Below are 23,090 nucleotides of genomic sequence, written 5' to 3'. Positions count from 1 at the left end.
CTACCTGCTGCATTTGGCTAAGGGATCGACGACGCTTCCTGAGCTGAAGGCAATTCGAGCGGTTTTCAACATTATCGTGTCGTGGGAGCGATACCGACCAGTGCATCGTGACGTCACACAATGCTTCAACTGCCTGGGCTTCGGGCACGGAGGTAAGAACTGCCACCTGAAGCGTCGTTGCGCCAAATGTGGTACCGATGCGCACATCACATCCCAGTGCATCCAAGATTCGCTGGTGAAGTGCCTCAACTGCAACGGTGAGCACTCGTCAACCGACCGAAAGTGCCCCAAGAGAGCTGAGTTCGTGAAAATTCGGCAGCAAGCATCGACGAAGAATCAGCCTCAGCGTCGTAGAACTCCTCCAGCCCTGGTGGAGCAAAATTTTCCACCTCTTCAACCGCGACGCCAGGTCCCGAACTTGGCACCGTTGCCGTTGGATCCCAGGAAGAGAGCTGAGATGAATCATCCACGGCCGGGTTCCAGCCAGGAGCCGAGACCGCCACCACCGGGCTTCAGCCAGGAGCCAAGACCAACCCAAGAACCAGCAGTTGAGGAAAATGGTAATGATCTTTACACCTCAACCGAACTCCTCAATATTTTCAAACAGATGTCCGCTGCACTGCGTGGATGCAAAACCAAGACCCAGCAGATTGAAGTGCTGACCTCGTTCGTCATCCAGTATGGATCGTAGGTCCCTCAAGCTGCTGAATTGGAACGCTTGCTCCATTAGGAGGAAGAACTTAGAGCTGGTGGATTTTCTTCGCGAGAAGGAGATCGACGTAGCTGCCATCACGGAAACTCATCTGAAGCCCGGTGAAAAAGTTTATCTGCAAAACTACAAGATCGCGACGCAGCTCGATAGGACCACCTCTGGAGGAGGAGGTGTGCTTGTCGCTGTTCATCGTGATCTCAAGCCACGCCGGCTGCCACACTTTAAGCTGGACATCATCGAGGCCGTTGGAGTGGAAATTCCCACTTCGGTTGGCCCAGTACTCTTCATTGCTGCATACTGCCCACGTCAGGTGAATGCCAGAGATGGTTCAGCAGCAAAACTGAAGAGCGATATCCAGAAGCTGACACGGCGGAGCGCAAAGTACATCATCGCTGGTGACCTCAACGCGAAGCATGAAGTTTGGGGCAACAGCAGGAGGAATCGGAACGGAGTGATTCTGCACAACGATCTGCAAAACGGATACTACAACGTTGTGAGTCCGGATCGTCCAACGAGGGTGGCTCGGTCTGGGAATCACTCAATCATCGACTTCTTCATTACCAATATGGCTGAGAACGTGGCTCATCCTGAGGTGTTTGAAGAGTTGAGTTCTGATCACTATCCGGTGGTTGTGGAGGTTGGAGCTTCCGTTACTCCGCAGCGGCAACCAACCCGGAAAGATTACCACAACGTTGACTGGCAGCAGTTTCAGCAAGTGGTAGACAGCAACATCGACTATGATCAACACCCGGAAACTTCTGCTGATATTGATCGTTCGCTGGAGGTGATCCAGCAGGCTATCAACCAAGCAGAGGCTGCCAACGTTCGGGAGGTTCCTGTTAATTTTAAGGTAACTGATATTGACGTAGATACTAAACACTTGATTAGACTTAGGAATGTTTATAGGAGACAATATCAACGGACTGGGGACTATGACAAAAGATTTCAGTGAACAATTTGAACAAAATCATACAAGACCGACTTGACAATATCAGAAATCAAGAATTTTCAAAACATGTAAGCCAGCTTGGGAATTATTCAAAACCATTTTGGAAACTTTCAAAAGTTCTTAAAAACAAACCAAAGCCTATTCCTCCTCTTATTGTTGAGGATTCTCCTTTGATTACATCCGAGGAAAAGGCAAATGCACTTGGGCTTCATTTTGTTAGTTCACATAATCTTGGCGCTTCCATGACCAGCCGTAAAGAAACATCAGTTGCCAATAGTATTTCAACAATCAATGACTCTACCTTTGAATTTCCTGCAGATTCCCATGTTTCTGGTGAGGAAGTCAAAGTTGCAGTTAAACAAATGAAAAATATGAAAGCTCCTGGCTTTGATAACATTTTAATCTAGTGTTGAAAAAACAGAGTGATCAGTTCTTTCAACATCTAGCCAATATTTTCAATAAATGTTTGCAACTTGGTTACTTCCCCACCAATTGGAAGCTGGGCAAAGTCATACCAATTTTGAAGCCTCAAAAGATCCAACATCGCCAACAAGTTATCGTCCCATTAGTCTTTTGAGTAGTCTGTCCAAACTCTTTGAGAAGGTCATCTATTCAAGGCTTTTGGATTTTACCAACGATAATAATATAATTTTGAATGAGCAGTTTGGCTTCCGAAAGGGACATAATACTGCTCATCAGCTTACGAGAGTAACTAAAATCATCAAGCAGAACAAGCTTGAGTCTAAATCAACTGCTATGGCTTTGTTGGATGTTGAGAAGGCTTTTGACAATGTTTGGCATGATGGTTTGATACATAAACTGTATTTATACGGTTTTCCAATGTATCTTATCAAAATTATCCAGCACTATCTTTCGGAGAGATCGTTCAAGGTTTTTCTGAATGGGATTGCTTCTGGATTATTCAACATTGATGCTGGGGTTCCCCAAGGAAGTATTCTTGGCCCACTTCTGTACAATATTTTTACATCTGATTTGCCTACTCTTCCTGGTAATGGTGTGTTGTCACTTTTTGCTGATGACACTGCCGTTATTTATAAGGGTAAAATAACCAGATATTTAGTTGGCCGTCTTCAGAAGGGTCTTGACGTTCTTTCCGAATACTTTGGCGACTGGAAAATTCGCATAAATGCAGCCAAAACTCAAACCATCATTTTTCCACTTTCCAAATCGGCCCGATTTGTCCCAAAGGATGATGTTTTGATTAAAATGAATGATGTTTCAATACCCTGGTCAAAGGAAGTTGTCTATTTAGGTCTCATACTTGACTCGAAACTATTGTTTCGACAGCATGTAGATAAAATATTGAACAAGTGCAGCATTCTCATCAGGTGTTTGTATCCTTTAATTAACAGAAAATCAAAGTTATCTTTGAAAAATAAGCTAGCAGTTTACAAACAAATAATTTACCCCGTTATTGAGTATGCAGTACCTGTTTGGGAGTGTTGCGCTAGAACTCATAAATTGAAGCTCCAGCGTGTCCAAAACAAGGTACTCAAAATGGTTTTGAATGTTCCTGGCTGGACAAGATCAAGTGAGGTTCATGAATTAGCAGAAGTAAAAATGTTGGATCAGAAGATTCAAGAAAAATGTTTGAAATTCAGGGAAAAATGTGCTATATCTGAATACCCCTTGATTCAAGGATTGGTTTAGTTTATGGTAAGATTAAGTTAGTTTTAGGTTAGGTTATGTTGAGACGAATTTCGGGCTCTTTTCAGCAATTTAACACCGTTGATTTTTAAGTGTAAGGAATGGCTAAAAGCTATAATTAATTCATTAGATTTAAGTACAATTTTAAGTTAGATTCTACTTACATCGGTCACCCTAGTTCAACACTGTATTTAACAATCTCTCACAGAGAATAAACCAGATTTACGGGCAACTATAATAAGTAATAATTTTAAGCTAATTTATAATTTTCTAGTTATTTCTTTTTCCGTTTAACTCACGCACAGATAACCCCAATTGCCGGCCACTTTGCAGAGGAGCCGATGAGAAGTGCAGTTCAGCTGTGGTCTTCCTAATTTAGTTAAGTTTAGGATTAGTTTTAGCTAGGCATTATTCTCTCCACAAACTACTCACAGGCAGCACAGTACACTGTAAAGCAGTTACAAGTAGCAAACAATTTCGTCTGCTAAATACCGCATAAATTTTCCACGTTCCAATTCACACCTGATCGCGCAACTTTCGCTTTGTTTGTAAACAAACTTTCACTCTTCCACCTCTGACGTTTCTTCGCGCAGATGTCACAGTCTGCCCGAGAAATAATTCCTCGACGAAGGTCGCCGCACCTCGATTGTACTTTGCCTTCTTGTTCCCGCCGAGGGGCTTTCTGCAGCGACGTTGGTTGCGCCGCGTCGGAACAGTTCCCCGACCCGTTAAGCTGGTTTGGTACCTCCGGCTCCGGCTTACACCCATCAATTTCCGAGCGCGCTAGGTTTGCCGCACCTAGAACTCTTACACCTGGTATCTGAGTGTTCCTCCGATCGCGTACGTTCGTCGTAGACTTCCTCTGACCCTCTCCTATTCCTTGCCATCCACGCTTCTTCAGTTGATTCTTGTTCCCACTCACCAAATTCTCCCTTCCGACCAGAACGAGTTGTGCGAGTGGATCGTGCCGTTTTGTTGGAACTTTCTTCCTCGGATCGGTTTTGTCTGAACCATCGCACTTCACGAGATCGCTCGCCCCGACCCGTGTGAGAACCGCATTGAAGTTCTTCAGCGTTTCGAGGCACTGGTTGGCCTGTTTCTTCTGCTCCTGGGTCCTCTCGACTTCCGCCAACTTCGTCCCAGATTCCTTCTGGCCATGCCACTTCTGATCGTCCTGACACTCGTACTGCTTGCCGTAAACCGTCCATCCGAGTCGCGATTTTGCCGCAATTGGTTCTCCAGGTTGCCCTTCCTGGACCTTAAGCATCGTCGTCACATGCACGTTGTCGTTGCCGATGAGAATGCGTGGCATAGCATTGTTGTAGTCCTTCACAGGCAAGCCCTGCAGATGCGGGAATGTCTTAGCCAGCTCCGAGTACCGCAACGACTGTTGAGGCAGATCCAGCTTTCTGACCGTCCGCACGTCGTTCAGCGCGTATCTGGCACCTTTTTCACCATCGGAAATCTCCAGCGTGATTCGCTGGGACTCCGATTCGGTGCGCTTGACGTTCGCTGTCCACTGCAAGCACAGCGGAAGCACCTCACCCTCGACACCGAGTTCCTTCGCAATCTCCTCGTCCACCATCGTCCGCGACGATCCGTCATCCAGAAATGCGTAGGCCGACACCGAACGTTCGTTTGCGTGCAGCTCTACTGGGATGATACGGAAAAGCGCCGTCTTCCCGGCGTAATGATGGTTGGTGATAGAGTTTGATTCGAACGCTTTCGACTCATCCTTCTCCCGCTTCGGCCCAGCGTGCTTCGGCTCCGTTTCATCCGGCATCTGCTTCAAATGCAGCAGAACATGGTGCTGCTTTTGGCACCCGTCGATCCCACATTTATCGCTGGTTCGACACGGTTTTGTCCCGTGAACTCCCAAACAGCCGCGACACAGCCTAAACTTATCGACAATCTTCCAGCGTTCCTCTAGCGCCTTTTTGGCGAACTCGGCACAGTCTTTCATGCGGTGCTTGATGTCCTTGCAGACGAAGCACGCTGCTGCAGCTTTCTTCTCTGCTTCTTCTTTGACCAGCGTCCGTGGCATCTCTTCGGCAGAATGCGCACCGCAGAAGTCTTTGTCCTTGCCGCCCTTGTCCGGTTTCGCACATCGCGTATGCTGTTGTTGCTGTTTGAAGCCGTAGCTGAGCGTCACGTCCGATGCCGCTTTCATCAACGCCGACGTGTAGCGCGCAAACGCAGAGACGTTGACTTTTTCGCACCGCTCCTTATACAGCGACCAGTCCAATCTCGCACTTGGTGGTAACTTCTCCACCAACTCAAACAACAGCATCGGGTTGTTCAAGTGTGCTTCGTGTCCACCGGCCTCCAGATGATCACACAAGTGCTGAACCGCCAAGCCGTAGTCGATGTACGACTCTAGCCGATCCGCTTTCGGCGCGGGTGCGCTACGCACCTTTTCCAGCAGCGTGTGTATAAGGATCTCCGGTCTGCCGAATAGCATTTCCAGCATTGCGATCGCATGTGGAACTCCCGCCGGATGTAGTAAACGACCTCGCACCCTTTCGTACGCGTATCCTCTCACGAACTTCTGCAATCTGGACAAGTTCTCCGCGTTCGAATACCCGCAAGCATTCGTCGTGTTGACGTAGGCGCTGATAAACAGCGGCCAGTCCTCCGGATTTCCCGTAAACACGGGTAACTCCCTTGAGATCACCTGCCTGGCCACGAGCTGTTGCGCCGTCGGACCACAGTAGACTTCCGGTGGGGTTTCGAAGAAGTCAGCGTTCCGATTCCCTTGGTGGTTGTGATACCCCTCTGGCAGCGTTGATTCCTTCTGTCCAGTAGACTTCGGAACGGGCGTCAGATCACCTCCTGTTGGGACTGCTTCAGTCCCAGTCTGCGACTGCGAATGTCCACCAGCTGGCGGCTGTGGACCCGGTTGAGTTCCGGAGTTCGTTTTCTGTGTATACCCTTGGACACTATTCACACTTACTTCCGGCTTCGCAAATGGTAGACTTGACAGAAGACTCTGGATCATACTGGTGGGCTTGACAGAGGTATCGTTGGGGGGAAGAGGGGTAGAATGCTTGGGATGAGGAGAAAGATCCGCAGTACTTGGTCCCGGAGCTACTTCCGGTACAAGTGGCTTCGTGGCACGTGTCGGCACAATGATATCTGATACCCTTCCTATAAACCCTCCTAACGTCGACTGAACTCCTGACTCATTCAAGGAGATTCCCACTAACGCCCTATCCAGAACGGATCCATCACCAGCCGGTCGTTCCACCTGACTAGTGCTTGTCCTGGATGTCGTCGGGTTTCTCCCCTGCTGACCAGTTCCAGCTGCAGTCTCCGCCGGGCCTATACGCGTCGAGCTCAGAGTTTGTTGTTCTTGCCATAGCCTAACCTTACTGCGTGAGCTTTGCTCCGAAGCCACACTCTTACCGTCGTCTTCTTCTTCCGCTCGTTCGATCTCCTCCATCAACCGGAAAGTCTCTTCGAGCGCTTCCGTTTCCACCTGCAGTTTCAGAGCCGCGAGTTCTGCTTCCTGCCGTTGCTTCTTCGCTGCGCGCTCTGCATCTTGCTGCTGCTTCTGGACCGCAAGCTCCGCTTCACGCTGTTTTTCTTCCATCTCCAGACGCAGCAACGCGAGCTTCTTCTGCTCTTCCAGCTTTTGCAACTTCAGCTCGGCCAACCTGGTTCGTACTCCGGTAGCCGACCGGACAGCACTTGCACCCGATCGAGCAGAACCTGCCTTCGAGATTTTCGCCTTCTCGGGCACCAAAGGCGCCGGATTGGCCGGATACTGGCAGCGGGGGCAGATAACAGAACGGTCTTGCAACACGACGCTGCTGCTTGTTGCTATGCACTCAAAGTGCAACCACGATCCGCACCTGCAGCAGTTCGCCATCCTGTCCGTGTCCGGCTGCTCACATACTTGGCAATTGGCCATTCTCTATTGTAGATACTCGGACGATCTTTTAGATTATGTTGAGACGAATTTCGGGCTCTTTTCAGCAATTTAACACCGTTGATTTTTAAGTGTAAGGAATGGCTAAAAGCTATAATTAATTCATTAGATTTAAGTACAATTTTAAGTTAGATTCTACTTACATCGGTCACCCTAGTTCAACACTGTATTTAACAATCTCTCACAGAGAATAAACCAGATTTACGGGCAACTATAATAAGTAATAATTTTAAGCTAATTTATAATTTTCTAGTTATTTCTTTTTCCGTTTAACTCACGCACAGATAACCCCAATTGCCGGCCACTTTGCAGAGGAGCCGATGAGAAGTGCAGTTCAGCTGTGGTCTTCCTAATTTAGTTAAGTTTAGGATTAGTTTTAGCTAGGCATTATTCTCTCCACAAACTACTCACAGGCAGCACAGTACACTGTAAAGCAGTTACAAGTAGCAAACAATTTCGTCTGCTAAATACCGCATAAATTTTCCACGTTCCAATTCACACCTGATCGCGCAACTTTCGCTTTGTTTGTAAACAAACTTTCACTCTTCCACCTCTGACGTTTCTTCGCGCAGATGTCACAGTCTGCCCGAGAAATAATTCCTCGACGAAGGTCGCCGCACCTCGATTGTACTTTGCCTTCTTGTTCCCGCCGAGGGGCTTTCTGCAGCGACGTTGGTTGCGCCGCGTCGGAACAGGTTATGTTTTCTTAATTTTTTTTTTCTTCATTGTACCTAGTGTTACAAAAATGATAAATCATATACTTTTAAAGTTATGAATATGAACAGTGTTTAAATCACGAAAAGCAAACTAAAGCTGAAGAGCCACAGCTGACCACTTATTATGTAAACCAAATGTAATTATTATAAGAAAGATTCAATAAAGTATATTTAATTCAAAAAAAAAAAAAAACTTAGAACAACGAACACCTATCTGCCAAGCTTAATATAGTTCCATACCATTTTGTTTGTATATATATTTCGTATTTATCATTTGCAAAATGCAAAACACCCCGAACATAAATGTCACCCCGGTTTACAGTATTCTCGCAGGTATGAATTGAAAAGTGGGTGATGTGATTAATTCATTTTTTTTAAATATTTAAAATACAGATAAGGGGTAGGAGTCGGAGTCAACAATTTGTGGAAAGCTGGAGTCGGAGTCGGCTAGAGATGGTAGGCCGGAGTCGGAGTCGGAGCCGGAGTCAACAATTTGTGGAAAGCCGGAGCTGGAGTCGGAGTCGGAGTCGGCTTAACTCAGAAAGCCGGAGTCGGAGTCGGAGTCGGAGTTGCTTGAAATATGACCCGACTCCGCAGCCCTGAGTTTTCTTCAATATTTTGAATTGCAATGGTTTCCCAAAATTATAAAAAAAACTTATTTTATACAAAAAATCGCGCGGAATCGATTGGGAACACTCTAACTTTCGGCAAATGGCGAGAAGGGTCTATTTTGCCAAAGCTTAAAAAATAATTAAGATTTTCAAAAAGTTAATTAAAAAAAGAGAACAATATTTGTATGCTTTTCCAATAATTTTTTTTAATTTATGCATTAAAAAAAACAAAATTTCAAAATCGGACTTTATCGAGACATGCATTCATAGTCTTCATCTCTAATATCAGTCAATTTAGCACCCGTAAACAGGGTTGCCAGGTTGCCAGATAAATCTGTGAATGACAGATTTTTCAACTGTCAGCCAGAATAAAGATTCATCCTTCTCAGTGCCAGATTTTGCCATATTTTTCACTTTATTTCAATTTTGAACAACTTTTTGATTCAAATTAATGAATGTAATAAAAAATAATAAATAAATAGAATAAGTTTTTCTTAGAGGAAATGTTAATAAAACATTTTTGAGGTGATAAAATCAATTAAATCGTCTGAATTCTACAATTTTTTTAATTAATTCATATCCTTCCTCCCCTTCACCATTGAGAACGGTTAGATTTTCGTCTGCCAGATTTTTCCATATTTTTATCGATACTTTGCCAGATTTTTCCAATTTTGACCTGGTAACCCTGCCCGTAAATCAACTCGGTGTTTCGAGAAAAACACTCTGAAAGTGTTTTAGTTCGTACTTAACCATGTGATATCTTCATGAAACTTTTATTGATGATTGGTAATCATTTTTTGAATGGATTTTGTTAATTGTCTTAATTATGAACTTTTTAGATTTTCTACTCGGTTTTTACATCCAATCAGTGTATCTCCTCGTCATTCTTATAAAAGTCGTTTCACATTTCTTAAACAAAATGAAATTAGTCCAAACAAAAATCTCCACTCAATGATTATTCATTAAATTGTGGTGGCCTGTTATTATTGTAACGGCACTCAAGCTCTGTGGATTTTCAACACCAAGGAAGGGTGCGTGGTAGCTATACCCATAATTCCAACCATAGAACACGATCTTAACGGTGGTTGGTGGGGTTGTTTTTTTTTGCGGAAAGCTAACCAAACTGAGCAGCAACTGTCTGAAAAAATAATGAACACCGACAACTGCTGGACCAGGCAGCGCTGCTAGAAATGGCAAAGGGATTAAACAATTAATATTTCAACCTGAAAATGCTTGTTCGCGGTACTGGAAAATTACCTTGCCTAATGTAATATGCACCTTCCGGTCGAAGGATGTTTGCGGTGGACGGCTTTCGGAGCAAAATGGCTCTCGAAAAGGTTTGCCGGTTAGTCGGTTTGCTCTTATGGTGAGTGTTTAATTTTAGATTTATTTTAGATAAAATTATGTTTTTTTCATTCAAACTCACAAAGAACCCCGAACGAATCAAATTTTGCCCATCACCCGCGACAGCTACAATCTCTGTGACAGCTGTGTTCGTAGACGGAGGAGTGACAGTTCACAGCCAATATCATTCATCTCAACCGCAAACCCAGGTTGACTGACAGTCCAACATTTGGCCTGCCAAGTTTATCAAACACATCTCCCACTGGGGGTTTGGTTTGTGTTTATCCCAAATCTTGGTCCCAAATGCCGCGCGCCACGAAATAAACCCAATATTACCAATAAAACCATTTGTCTCTCCCACAGGACACACAAATCTTTGGGGTTCCGAAAACAAAATAAGGGAAAAAGAACCCCAAAATCGATCACAGTCATTTCGTCAAATCAATCACGAAAAACCTATTGGCAGCTGGCTGGTGATAAGCGATAAGGGGGAAAGTTTTTTTTTTTTTTTTGGTGGGGGAAAATTGGACTAGAAAAATGTGAGCCTGTATGTAAAAATCGAAGCTTGGGAATGATGAAGTCTGTTCCGAAACATCGACTGACTGAACGGGGAAATCCCTATTTGGGATAACGAGTTCATAAAATAAACGACGTGTAAGCCGGTTGCATATATTCCATGGAATAATACCGTGCTGTGGGGGGTTCTTGGCCTATTTTATACAAAACAAGTTTAAATTAAATTCAAGCTTGAATTTGCATTTTTTTATATGGATACTACATTTAAGCAATTTATTTGAAAAAAATAATGTGAACAAATAAACAAAAGATCAAGCTTGGATGACTGACTGTCTTTAATTTCTAGAAAATATAAAAAAATAAAAATCTGTGATAACTAACATTCTTTAATTGAAAAATATATCACCAATATTGTCAGTTGACGGTGACATCCCAAACACACACAGAGTCAATAGAATTACTCTTCCAGAAATTCGGTTCCTGTCGTCTAGGCCACCATCATCATCATCATCATTTTTTCAGCCCCAGCCGCTTCTCCCAAATCTAGATCGGTTCTAATCAAAGCCGAGGTTGTCCCGGGGTTTCCTTTTCCCTTTCTTTCGGCCTAACTTTTTGTCCTTGTGAAGAAAAGTACGGGGGTGGAATTTTGCCACGAAAATGCTTGGGATTTTTCTTCGCTCCATTTTCAGGGTCGTGCCATTACTTTTCCTAGGCTTGATGAGTTGAAGGGAGTAATACGAGACGGGGTAAAAAGGAAAAAATCCACAAGAGAAAAATATTCAACCAGTCGGATTAAGAAGAAAACTTGTGAGCCAAAATTGAGTTGAATTTACTTTAAAAAAGTCACAATCATATCGAAAATTAAACATCAAAAATTGACCTAAAATGCTTATGAAAATCAATTACGGATAGAAGTTTCTCAATCAAAACAAAAAACTTAATTGATCAAATTCCACAAATTGCTACCACAAATCCATGGGGTCTGTCGCTAATTAGCTTAACTAAACAGAAAGAGTTGGTTTCACTTTACTCTACGATTTAATTGATTGCTTGAAGCGCGCCCTGTATGTTCCAACTACAGTAGTTTTCAATCGAAGCTGGGAAAACATTTCCATCGAACATACAACAAAACACACGCTCATACAACAAAGTTGACTGGTAATAAAAGTTTTTCAATTAAATTCCAATTGGTTGGCGGTGCAATTTCTGGGAAAACAAGAATAACTGAGGGAAAAAAATCAGTTTTCCCTCTCTAGGTTCTACGAACGAGCGGACGTGCAAATAATCCACTTGATGAGTGAAGCAAGTTTAAGAAATAAATTTCAATTGAGCGAATCTCGGTGACGGCATTCGATTAGCTGTGACTGCACACTGCTGCTGATTGAAAAAGCTCGCAAGCGCGATTGTTTTCGGGAAAGTGCACTTCCTTTGCTTTGATCGAAACTAAATGCAGATTTTTGTCGTTTTTGTCGTTTTTGTCGTTTTTGTCGTTGTCGTTTTTGTTTTTTTTTTTGCGTTTTTGTCGTTTTGGTCATTTTTGTCGTTTTTGTTGTTTTTGTCGTTTTGGTCGTTTTTGTTGTTTTTGTCGTTTTTGTCGTTTTTGTCGTTTTTGTCGTTTTTTGTCGTTTTTGTCGTTTTTGTCGTTTTTGTCGTTTTTGTCGTTTTTGTCGTTTTTGTCGTTTTTGTCGTTTTTGTCGTTTTTGTCGTTTTTGTCGGTTTTGTCGTTTTTGTCGTTTTTGTCGTTTTTGTCGTTTTTGTCGTTTTTGTCGTTTTTGTCGTTTTTGCCGTTTTTGTTGTTTTTGTCTTTTTGTCTTTTTGTCTTTTTGTCTTTTTGTTGTTTTTGTCTTTTTGTCTTTTTGTCTTTTTGTCTTTTTGTCTTTTTGTCTTTTTGTCTTTTTGTCTTTTTGTCTTTTTGTCTTTTTGTCTTTTTGTCTTTTTGTCTTTTTGTCTTTTTGTCTTTTTGTCTTTTTGTCTTTTTGTCTTTTTGTCTTTTTGTCTTTTTGTCTTTTTGTCTTTTTGTCTTTTTGTCTTTTTGTCTTTTTGTCTTTTTGTCTTTTTGTCTTTTTGTCTTTTTGTCTTTTTGTCTTTTTGTCTTTTTGTCTTTTTGTCTTTTTGTCTTTTTGTCTTTTTGTCTTTTTGTCTTTTTGTCTTTTTGTCTTTTTGTCTTTTTGTCTTTTTGTCTTTTTGTCTTTTTGTCTTTTTGTCTTTTTGTCTTTTTGTCTTTTTGTCTTTTTGTCTTTTTTGTCTTTTTGTCTTTTTGTCTTTTTGTCTTTTTGTCTTTTTGTCTTTTTGTCTTTTTGTTGTTTTTGTCTTTTTGTCTTTTTGTCTTTTTGTCTTTTTGTCTTTTTGTCTTTTTGTCTTTTTGTCTTTTTGTCTTTTTGTCTTTTTGTTTTTGTCTTTTTGTCTTTTTGTCTTTTTGTCTTTTTGTCTTTTTGTCTTTTTGTCTTTTTGTCTTTTTGTCTTTTTGTCTTTTTGTCTTTTTGTCTTTTTGTCTTTTTGTCTTTTTGTCTTTTTGTCTTTTTGTCTTTTTGTCTTTTTGTCTTTTTGTCTTTTTGTCTTTTTGTCTTTTTGTCTTTTTGTCTTTTTGTCTTTTTGTCTTTTTGTCTTTTTGTCTTTTTGTCTTTTTGTCTTTTTGTCTTTTTGTCTTTTTGTCTTTTTGTCTTTTTGTCTTTTTGTCTTTTTGTCTTTTTGTCTTTTTGTCTTTTTGTCTTTTTGTCTTTTTGTCTTTTTGTCTTTTTGTCTTTTTGTCTTTTTGTCTTTTTGTCTTTTTGTCTTTTTGTCTTTTTGTCTTTTTGTCTTTTTGTCTTTTTGTCTTTTTGTCTTTTTGTCTTTTTGTCTTTTTGTCTTTTTGTCTTTTTGTCTTTTTGTCTTTTTGTCTTTTTGTCTTTTTGTCTTTTTGTCTTTTTGTCTTTTTGTCTTTTTGTCTTTTTGTCTAAATTGAAAGCGAGTGCATTTTTTAAGAGGTCTTTGCGGAATCGGTAATTTTCATTAGCACAAATTGCTCGACATACCAACCATCCTTCCAGGAACCGTAAAACAGATCCTAAAGCATTTGGATTCCCGTTTTTTTGCGTTGTCATTTGAGCTCATGAATATTTTCACTTCCAGGAATGCGCCATGAATAGGCCAAAAAAGCTGTCGAGTTCCAAACCCGATCAGCAGCCGTTTGCATTCATGCTATTTTGTCTGCTTTTTTTTTCAACCCCCACGAAAGACCCATAATGTAACTTTGTCATTGATGTTTACGACCAGCCAGCTGTTGACGCCAGGAAGCGTGGGTTGCGTGGGTTATGCTTCTAGTCGTCGTCGTCGTCGTCGTCGCACAGAGGAAAATTATGGTAATGGCATTGGAATCTTGATGATGGTGTCGTGGTCGTAGGTCGAGGAAGGGTTCTTATCGAATCAAAAAGAAAAATAAGAAGAAGAAAAACTGTGATGGTGATCACCACACACACACACACACGCCTGATGATGAGATTACACGTGGCGTGCAACACGTTTTCGCTAGACTTTGATGGGTCATTTTGCTCGTAAGTTTCACAACAGTGTGGGAGAAGGCAAAATAACAGATTTACGGTTCGTGGGAGGAAGCTCTGAGTGATGGGAGCTTGATCGGTGGGACATCAGGAAGGAGCAATTTGTGGAGCCTGCAAACTAGCTGAATAACATATTGTGCAGGTTTCAGCTGATTTCAATAAAAAAAGCAATGAAAAGTATTAACAAATTATGTAAAATGCATCAATTTATTATTTTTAGATGATTTAACTGTCTTTAATATATCAACAAAATATTCTGCACTATGAATTTGGTATTTATGTATATAAAAAGAGCTTGATTGCAATTATTCAAGCAAAAATCCATTTTTTAATTCATGCTAGCAAAACAACAGTACTAGAGCAATCCTCTACGAAATCGGCTGATTTCGAGCATTTTTATTTTTTGTATTTTTTTATTTGGCTCAAACTTTGTGGAGGCCTTCCCTATGACCAGCGACGCTATTTTGTGTCATTGGTTCACCCATACAAGTCTCCATACAATTTTGTCAGCTGTCCTTATAAAAATGGTACGACAATATTCTAACAACTGTAACTTTTGAGTGAATTTTCAGATCAATTTGGAGTCTTCTGCAATGTTACCTACGTTGAGGACTATTGAGAAAAAAATAGATACACGGAAAAAATGCCGGTTTTTCAATAAACCCTTTTTTTACAAAAACTTTATTTCCCAAAATCAGATCAGTAGTGCGGTGCCTGTGTGGACGCTCAGTCCTGTTTTTTCGTGCTATTTTCCGTCTCTTTTGTGTCGCTGTTCGAGTGCATGGGGTGATTGGATTTCATCTTCTTCTTTTTTCATTTATTTTTTGTTCGCGCGTTCGTTGGCCGATGAATTTTATTTTTGTTCTCTTTATATAGTTTTCGATAGAAACGATCCGATTTTTGTTTTTGAGACAAGCAAGTCGTATTGCTGGATTAAGTCCTTTCCATATCATCGAGGATCGGAAGGCACGTCGACGGATATGTTTTAAGGCTTATGATATAAAATAATTTTAATGAATGAAGCCCTTCCTACATCACCGTTGATCGGAAGGCACGCCGACGGAGAATTTCTGGAGAATCGCGGTCGAATTCCCCGTGTTCTTACCACTGGTCGTGGCCGGCGTCAGTATTGATCAGCACGATAGGGACCTTTGAAAATTGCGAAGGGGTGATGATTGGTTCCTACTTTTCATCTGTGGTCCACGGAGCAATGTTTGGGGGTCCTGGTCAATAACGAAGTAGCAGCTACGGGTAGACACCAATGCTATGCTATGCTTCCTTTCGCGTGCGTGTGAAGGTGCGGCTGGCTCTGGCTGTCCCGATGACAGTTAGCCAGTTCGATTTGCGATGCCTTTTCGTTGGGTCGCAAAATTTTTTGCGTCCGTTGTCGGTGTGCAACAACAACAAAACCTTATCATACCATTTCAGTTCGATAAACATTGTAACTCGTCGTTCGCAACGTTAACCAGTACCTCACTAAACATCAATCATTTAAAACTCGTTAAATCATCTCAAGTTAAAAATTGCACTGTTCAATCCTTCATTCATTAATTTCATATGATTTTGGTTCTATCTTTCCACAGCCGGCTGTCTAAGACTAAACCATTTCATTTAAAATTTAACAACAGATAAACGGGAAATGTCTCATCCGCAGCATCCGATTGCTTGCCTTGAGAATAAAACAAAATACCGTTAAACAAACACTATGATTTTGGGTCGCATCATCATCTTCTATGATGAATCCTGACCAAACACCCTATCCTACTAACAAGTTTTCAGGTTCCTGGCGCTCGTGGGGTGTAAGCACAGAGTAAATCAGCTGCCCTAGTAGCAACCTGCGCTAACTAACATTCCCGTCCCTTAAAATCGAGGTCTACAAACTGACATGGCGGGCGCCGTTGGTGGCCAATGACTGTTACCTATTCGCAACTGATCTAGCTTTAGCAATCATGGTGTTTTATCTTTTCAGCGCATTCATACATGCTGTTGATAAGGGAAACACCACTAGATCGTCGAAGCCTATAATCAGTAGTGCTGAAAGGATATTACGGTTCTGTTCAGCAACGGAGGGGCAACCATGGGTGATCTCTCATGCTCATGCTCATGCTCAAAAACTTTATTTCCCAAAATCAGTATTTTTTTTTTTGATTTTCGTGATTTTATGATATGTTTTACGAGACAAACCTCGCAATTTTTGAGCCATAGAGAAGTATCGTCAAAAAATCTGCTGCCAAGTAATGAATTTTGAAAAAAAATATGATTTTTTATAAAATAAAAAATTACCCAAATCTTTTATGTAAAATGGAATTTGCAATCGAAAAGTATTTTACAGTTTTTTTGATAAAGGGCTCTGTTTTCAAGATATAGCCACCGAAAGTTTGATGTCAGCGAATTATTTGCAATTTTTCGATGTTTTAAAATAGTGACCATGAGTAATCATTTCGGAATTATTTTTTTTTGTGAAAAGTTCAGAAAAATTGCTATGAAATTGTCTAAGAGACATTGAGGATTGGACCTCTGGTTGCTGGAAAACAGCTGCTTAAAGAAAAAGAAACGTGAAAATTGAAGCTTTCTAAGTCTCACTCAAACAAGCCACCATTTTCTAATTTCGATATCTCAGTAACTAGTTGTGCGATTTCCAATGTTAAAACATAAAACATTTGTGAAATTTTCCGATCTTATCGAATATTTTATATTTTGAAATTGTTTGAATCAAGACTAACATTTTAAAAGAGCGTTATTTTCAATGTTTGGCCCTTTTAATAAGTTAGTCTTGATTCATAAAATTTCAAAATATTGTTTTCGAAAAGATCGGAAAATTTCACTAATGAAACCAGAGTTCCAATCTCCAGCAAATTTTCTGAACTTGTAAAAAAAAAATATTCTCAGAAATGGTCACTCATGGTTACTATTTCCAAAAATCGAAAAACTGCAGATTTTTCGTTACAATCAAACTTTCGGTAGCTATATCCTTAGGGCGATTGTCCACGATCCATACAAGTTGCAAAAAGAAGACTTTTTCAGCACGAGTCGTTCATTTATCCAACGACGTTCACCAAGTTTGATAAATACAACGAGTGCTGAAAAAATCATGTTTGGATACGAGTTCTACACAACATTTTTTTGCTATTCCGAAAAAAACATCCTTTAAGTGGAATTATAAATCACATGTTCATGTATTTGGTCAATTAATCAATAATTAAAAAAAAATGATAAGTATTACTTTTCGAAACATGTGCTGAAAAGTTTAACTTTTCAACTTCAATTTCAGTGCTGAAAAGTGAAAAATGCTTAAATACTACACAGCAAATAATCCGATGGTAAAATCGCATGCAAAAGCATGCACATCAACTTCGTCAAAATAAACACTTAATATTACACACTGCATGTACATTTTTTGCAAACACAAAAAAAAGTTGCAACCGACGGGATTCAAACCCAGCACCAACAGTAAGGACTGGCGCCTTAGCTCACTCAGCCATCAGACTGATGAAAAGCTGCAAGGATAAACGCATATATGAGCTTGAAATTTCGGTCAAGTAGGTTTTCCATACTGATGGGCTACATATTTCAGGGTGTAAAATAACATAAAATTGCATAAAATAATGCAATATTTATTTTACACCCAGGTCGTTTACATGCAGCTGGATTACTACTTTTTTAGCTACACAGCTAAAAAAGTAGTAATCCAGCTGCGTGTAAAAGGCCTGCGTGTAAAATAAATATTGCATTATTTTATGCAATTTTATGTGATTTTACACCCTGAAATATGTAGCCCATCAGTATGGGAAACCTACTTGACCGAAATGTCAAGCTCATATGTGCGTTTATCCTTACAGCTGTTCAACGGTCTGATGGCCGAGTGGGCTAAGGCGCCAGTCCTTACTGTTGGTGCTGGGTCTGAATCCCGTAGGTTGCAACTTTTTTTTTGTGTTTGCAAAAAAATTACATGCAGTGTGTAAAATTAAGTGTTTATTTTGACGAAGGTGATGTGCATGCTTTTGCATGCGATTTTACCATCGGATTTTTTGCTGTGTATGTACTGTAATTACTGACTGAACGAAATTCTAAAAAAACTTATTGCGGACTTGGAAATTTAAATTTCACCAGAGTTCAAAATATTTTTGATCAAGCCCAAATAAAATTTAGTTTTAACTGCAGAATAATGTATTTCAATAAAAAAAATTAATTGGATTGCTTCTTAATTTCAAGTCTATTTTGAAGGGGGTCGACATAAACATTTAAAAAATGCAGCGACTATTCAAAAAATAATAATCAAAATTGGTCACTATCATATTGAAATGTTTACATTCTGCGAAATGTACCCAACCTGACTTCAAAGAACAGTTTCGACTGGAAAAATCACTCAATTGTGCATTCACGTAAACAACTTAAAATTAAATTATTTTCCCACGATTCATTGACCTGTACAGGTAAACATTTCCATTTCAACAGATATTAAAATGAAAGATAATTCCATCATGGCCCAACCAGCACATCAATCACGCGCTCCGTGGAATCAATCATTTTCCACAAATTTTCCACCGATCCAAAATCGTTCTGTCAGTAAACCGATCTCGTTTCCCCAAACAACAACGGTGAATTTTTTTATTTGTTGTCTTTGTCATCCGCACCGACAATGAACGTTTGCAACATGCCACATCCATTTGATACAGATTAAACATACCGAAACGTAAAAACATGCAAATATGTGTTGTGTTGCTTCGGAGTGAACAAAAATATATTTATTCAGCTTTTGACGAGGCATAACGCATATTTTCGGCAAACAATTCAAGCTTAATTTTGTAAAAAGAGCGCAAAAATATTTGTTTTCTAAAAAATAAGCCCTTTCCAAATGTTAATCCCACCCCCACCTAGATCATGCTAACACGCACGTTCCAGATAAGGTGTGCTCTCGAAACGGTCTGTTTCGGAAGCTTGCATGAATTTTCCATGAATTTTTCGTTTTCTTTCAAAGCCCCCCTGTCGCAGCCAATTTCATTTTTAATACATTTTCCATGTCTTGACGCGCAAGCGAATAGAGCGCTCTGCCGTGCAGCGAGACTTCAAAAATTGAAAGCAGCTTTCATCAGTTGGAAGAGGGCGAAAAAGAACGAGCGAGCGAGCAAAAAAGCTTTCGGTAGCTTTGTAAAGGAAAATGAAGCTTTCATCACTTGACAGCACCATTTTTGCTTGCACCCAGGGCCTGGAGTGTGGCCGCACATAAATTTAGGGTGTGTTAGACGCCAGGAAACGGGCGGGAATAAATTTGATTGATTGGAAAATTTGACTTCGATTGGTGTGCAAATTTCCTGCAATAGATCGGTGCTTTCGCGTTGGTGAGGGTACTTTGCTTCCGGTGAGCATTACTAGTCTTCCGGTTAGCGTGAGACATGTTGAAATTAAATCATAAATCTTGTTGAACTTATATTTAGAATGGAAGAAGCAATATTAAAAAAACTGTTTAAATAAAAAAAATATCAGGAAAAAATAGTTTAAAATAACATTGTTTCAGTCAAAAATTAAATTCAAATTATAATTTTGTAACTTTAACCACGAGGAAAAGAACTCATGTGATCAGATTTAAGGATACATACCAAGTATTTATGGATATTCAAATAATCTATCAAATGCTTTTTGACAAGAAATTAATGTAGTAATCAATATGCTGTTCAACGCATGCAACTGAGAAACTAATGTACACCGAAATAATCTATCTGGTAATTGAAATTCAAATTCGGCCAATAATTATATAAGACAATGCGTAGAACCGCATATATTAGGATAATTTTTTTTTAATGATTATATGAATCATATTTTATAATAACCCCTTTTTGCAATTTCGTCGTGAAACTACTTACTTTTCCTGTCATTCTTGAACGACGAAATAGCCTACTTTTCTGTACCAAAAACAACAGAATCGAATAGCAACACTTTTCAAAATAATAGTTGAACTTTTCAGCACTTGTTTCGAAAAGTAACACTTTTCAACATTTTTTTGGTTTAAACGATTTATTGACAAAATACATGAAAATTTGGAATTGCAAAAAATGTTGTATGGAACTCGTTGCAAAACTTGATTTTTTCAGCACTCTTCGTATTTATCCAACTCGGTGAACCTCGTTGGATAAATGTACGACTCGTCCTGAAAAAATCCTCTTTTTGCAACTTGTTGCATAAACTACTATTTTGACCTTGTTTTATCATCATTATTTTGACAGGTTAAATAGATTTTTTTTGTTTTGAAAAATAGTTAAAAAATTATTACGATTATTTAAAAATTGTAAAGGTTTATATGTTTTGCCATTCGTTCAAAGCAAAGAAGTTTTAAACAAATATGACAATATAAATAAAAGTAGAACTCGTTTGTAAAACATTTTTGATTATTATTGCTTACGGTCGATTTGAAATTTGTCATTTTAAAATGTTTCGACCTTCGACTCAAATGCATAGGTTTTTTTTTAAATTAGAAAATTTTCTTTTGATTGTTGAAATTCTAATTATTAGGCATTTAAATAGAAAACATGCTCTTTTCTAAAAAAATATGAAAAACAATGTTATGTGTGTCATATTGTATTTAATTTCAGTTCTATTCAATTTCATGGTTTGAATATTAGGCCGATGCAAATATTTAAAAAAGTTTTTGTCCCTCGGCCCTGGCGATTTTTCGATACTTTGGCTTAATTATGAGGGCAGATTGGGATTCAGCGGACAAAATTACATGGAAAAACATATATTTTGTCAATTTTTGATTTTCGTTAGGGTGGTTCCATATGATTATCCCATGAAAATTAGACTTTTTCAAATGATATCTCGATATCTCGAGTTTTAAGAAAAACAACTCTGAAATTTTTTCAGCGTTTGTAGTGCTAGATCTCCTCTTTAAAATACAATCTGGTGCTTAAAATTTGGCTTGCGCTTTTTCGAGATATTTAAGTTTTAAATCTGTATCTTTTTACCGTAAAATGGCTGTAACTTATGACTCTCAAGTCCAAATTGACATGTTAACAAATAAAAATGTTCGTTTTTAAGAGCTCTAAAAGTGCTCGCAATATCACTTTCCTCTAAAACTTAACCCTGAATTGCCACGTTCAAAAAACTGATTTTTGATGGTTTGCTCAGATGCTTTCTATAAATTTGGTCATAGAAGGCGTTGATTAAGAGATAAAAAATTGGCATCTTCGACAAAGTTGCTGGAATAAGCAAGCAACAACTTTCTAGAAGACAAAAAATCGTGAACCACCCTAATTTTAAACCAAACCTTTTGGCCCCTTTCCATTTGCAACAACTCTTCTGAAGACACCAAAGCTCCATAACTTAACCATTTTTCGGAAGATTCATTTTCCACTTAATTTTGCGATTTTTGCCACTGTGCAATGGTCGTTTTTTCAATGTCAAAAAATTAAACATGTGTGAAATTTTCAGAATTTTGGAAACAACTCTAACATTTCAAGAGAAGGTTATATTGAATATATGACCTTTTTGAAATCGTCAAAAACTCATCTTTCACAAAAAACGAAACAATCAAGTTAAAGTGGTGTCAATTTAATAGTGAAGTTCACATTAAAATCATTTACTATAGATAGAAATTCTTTCAGAAGTCCATGAGAGACATTCTTTTCTAGTTGCGTTTTCATTCACTTTCTGTATTTTTAGCTTCCATTCCGAGGAATTCCATATAAAATCACTTGAAAATCAGCCAAAAAATGTCATCGCGATTTCTCGGAAATGGCTGAACGGATTTGGACACTTCCGGTTGCATTTGATCCCTCTAAGCTTCCGATAAGTCGCTATTGAAAATGCATTCAGCCGCCTTCAAATCGACTAAAACGAGGCCAAAATTAACCAAAATTTCGGCATGTTGCACATTTTTGTAAAGCTCTTTCAAAACCCAATCCACTGAGATACATACCTCGACGAATTATTAAGCTTAGTCGTTAATATCTGCACTAAATTGCTAGTTTCGACGATACCAATGCATTATCAAATGCTGGTTCGCCCATCCGGCTAAAAAACCCAGAACTATTATACCTCATTCGAAAGCATTTTTCATCGTGCTTCGAATGTCATCTTAGAAATAAAATTCCCTTTGTGAATCGCGTCCAGCATGCAAAGATTCCGCCGACCTCAAATCAGGTTCAGAATAGCCTCAAAAACATTTTTGCCAAGCCAAAATTTTTACTCGTTCGAGCACTGCGTTAGTTTTTAAGCCGTGACGGCATTTGACAGATCACGTGTATTGTTTACATGGATTTTCGTCGACAGACCATAGGCATATTTCTAGCAAAACATTGTAATAGGGCTGAAGACGAAGTGTAAACAAAGAGTCTATCATTCGATTTAGTAAGTCTATAAACTATATACTTTATCAAGTAATATGCTTTCTGTCAAAAAGGATCGCAAAGTTATTTTTGTTTTGTTTTAAAAATCCATTTTAAATCCTTTGCGGTTGTACAAATGGTCATTGTACCCAGAAAATTCAGCTTTATCATGGTGAACAATAATATTAGCAATTTAGTTTAGAACTCGTGAATCGTATCTACATATACATGTACATTCTCAATACATCAATTTGTGTATGAACCGAGAAGAGAAAGCCCCCATTCACCTAGGTGGATTAAGTAACGTTTTTCGAAATAATTTAATCTCTGGCTGGCGGCTTGAATTACATGAGCCTTTTGCAATGTTACTTGCCTTTACTGACTTTCAATAATGATGAAATTGCTTTCCCATCATTACCAAAAATAACGGTGTTGCAAAGTTGCAAAACAAATTCAACTCTTGCTGAAAAAGTCATCATTTTGCAACTATGATTTCTGATTGAACACAATATGTAACATTTAAAAGGCTTATAATTTATAGCAAGCAAAAATGTGGAAAACATGTTGAAATCACTCCTGGTAGCATAACAAATCACGTTTAATGCAACATTAGGGGATTTTTTAGTTGTTTCGATGCTTATTTGTAAAAATAATGTTTTATTTCAACATATTAACAATGTTTTAAAAAATGTTTGTTTTGGTAAGGGACTATTTTTTATAAAAGTGGTCTAACTTCATGGAAACTATGTTAGAAAGGTCCATTAAGTCATTTTTTATCTACCTCCA

At 39.3% G+C, this 23,090-nt stretch overlaps 2 protein-coding genes across 4 annotated transcripts in view; both read right to left on the bottom strand.

The window, feature by feature from the left end:
• The window catches only part of LOC6038075, a 554,342-nt gene that overhangs the window by 365,235 nt on the left and 166,017 nt on the right, over positions 1-23,090 (bottom strand). The gene's annotated exons all lie outside the window — the stretch shown is intronic.
• LOC119767877 lies at positions 3,369-7,973 on the bottom strand. The gene is made up of 7 exons (XM_038257660.1): positions 7,672-7,973; positions 7,539-7,609; positions 7,404-7,471; positions 3,762-7,351; positions 3,629-3,699; positions 3,494-3,561; positions 3,369-3,441 (listed from the first exon to the last, which is right to left on the bottom strand). The coding sequence occupies exon 4, from the start codon at positions 7,240-7,242 to the stop codon at positions 3,814-3,816; it is 3,429 nt and encodes a 1,142-aa protein (XP_038113588.1). The 5' UTR covers positions 7,243-7,351; positions 7,404-7,471; positions 7,539-7,609; positions 7,672-7,973; the 3' UTR covers positions 3,369-3,441; positions 3,494-3,561; positions 3,629-3,699; positions 3,762-3,813.

Source organism: Culex quinquefasciatus, chromosome 2, assembly GCF_015732765.1.
Source record: "Culex quinquefasciatus strain JHB chromosome 2, VPISU_Cqui_1.0_pri_paternal, whole genome shotgun sequence".
Classification (NCBI taxonomy): domain Eukaryota; kingdom Metazoa; phylum Arthropoda; class Insecta; order Diptera; family Culicidae; genus Culex; species Culex quinquefasciatus.
This window is presented reverse-complemented; position numbering and strand designations above follow the sequence as displayed.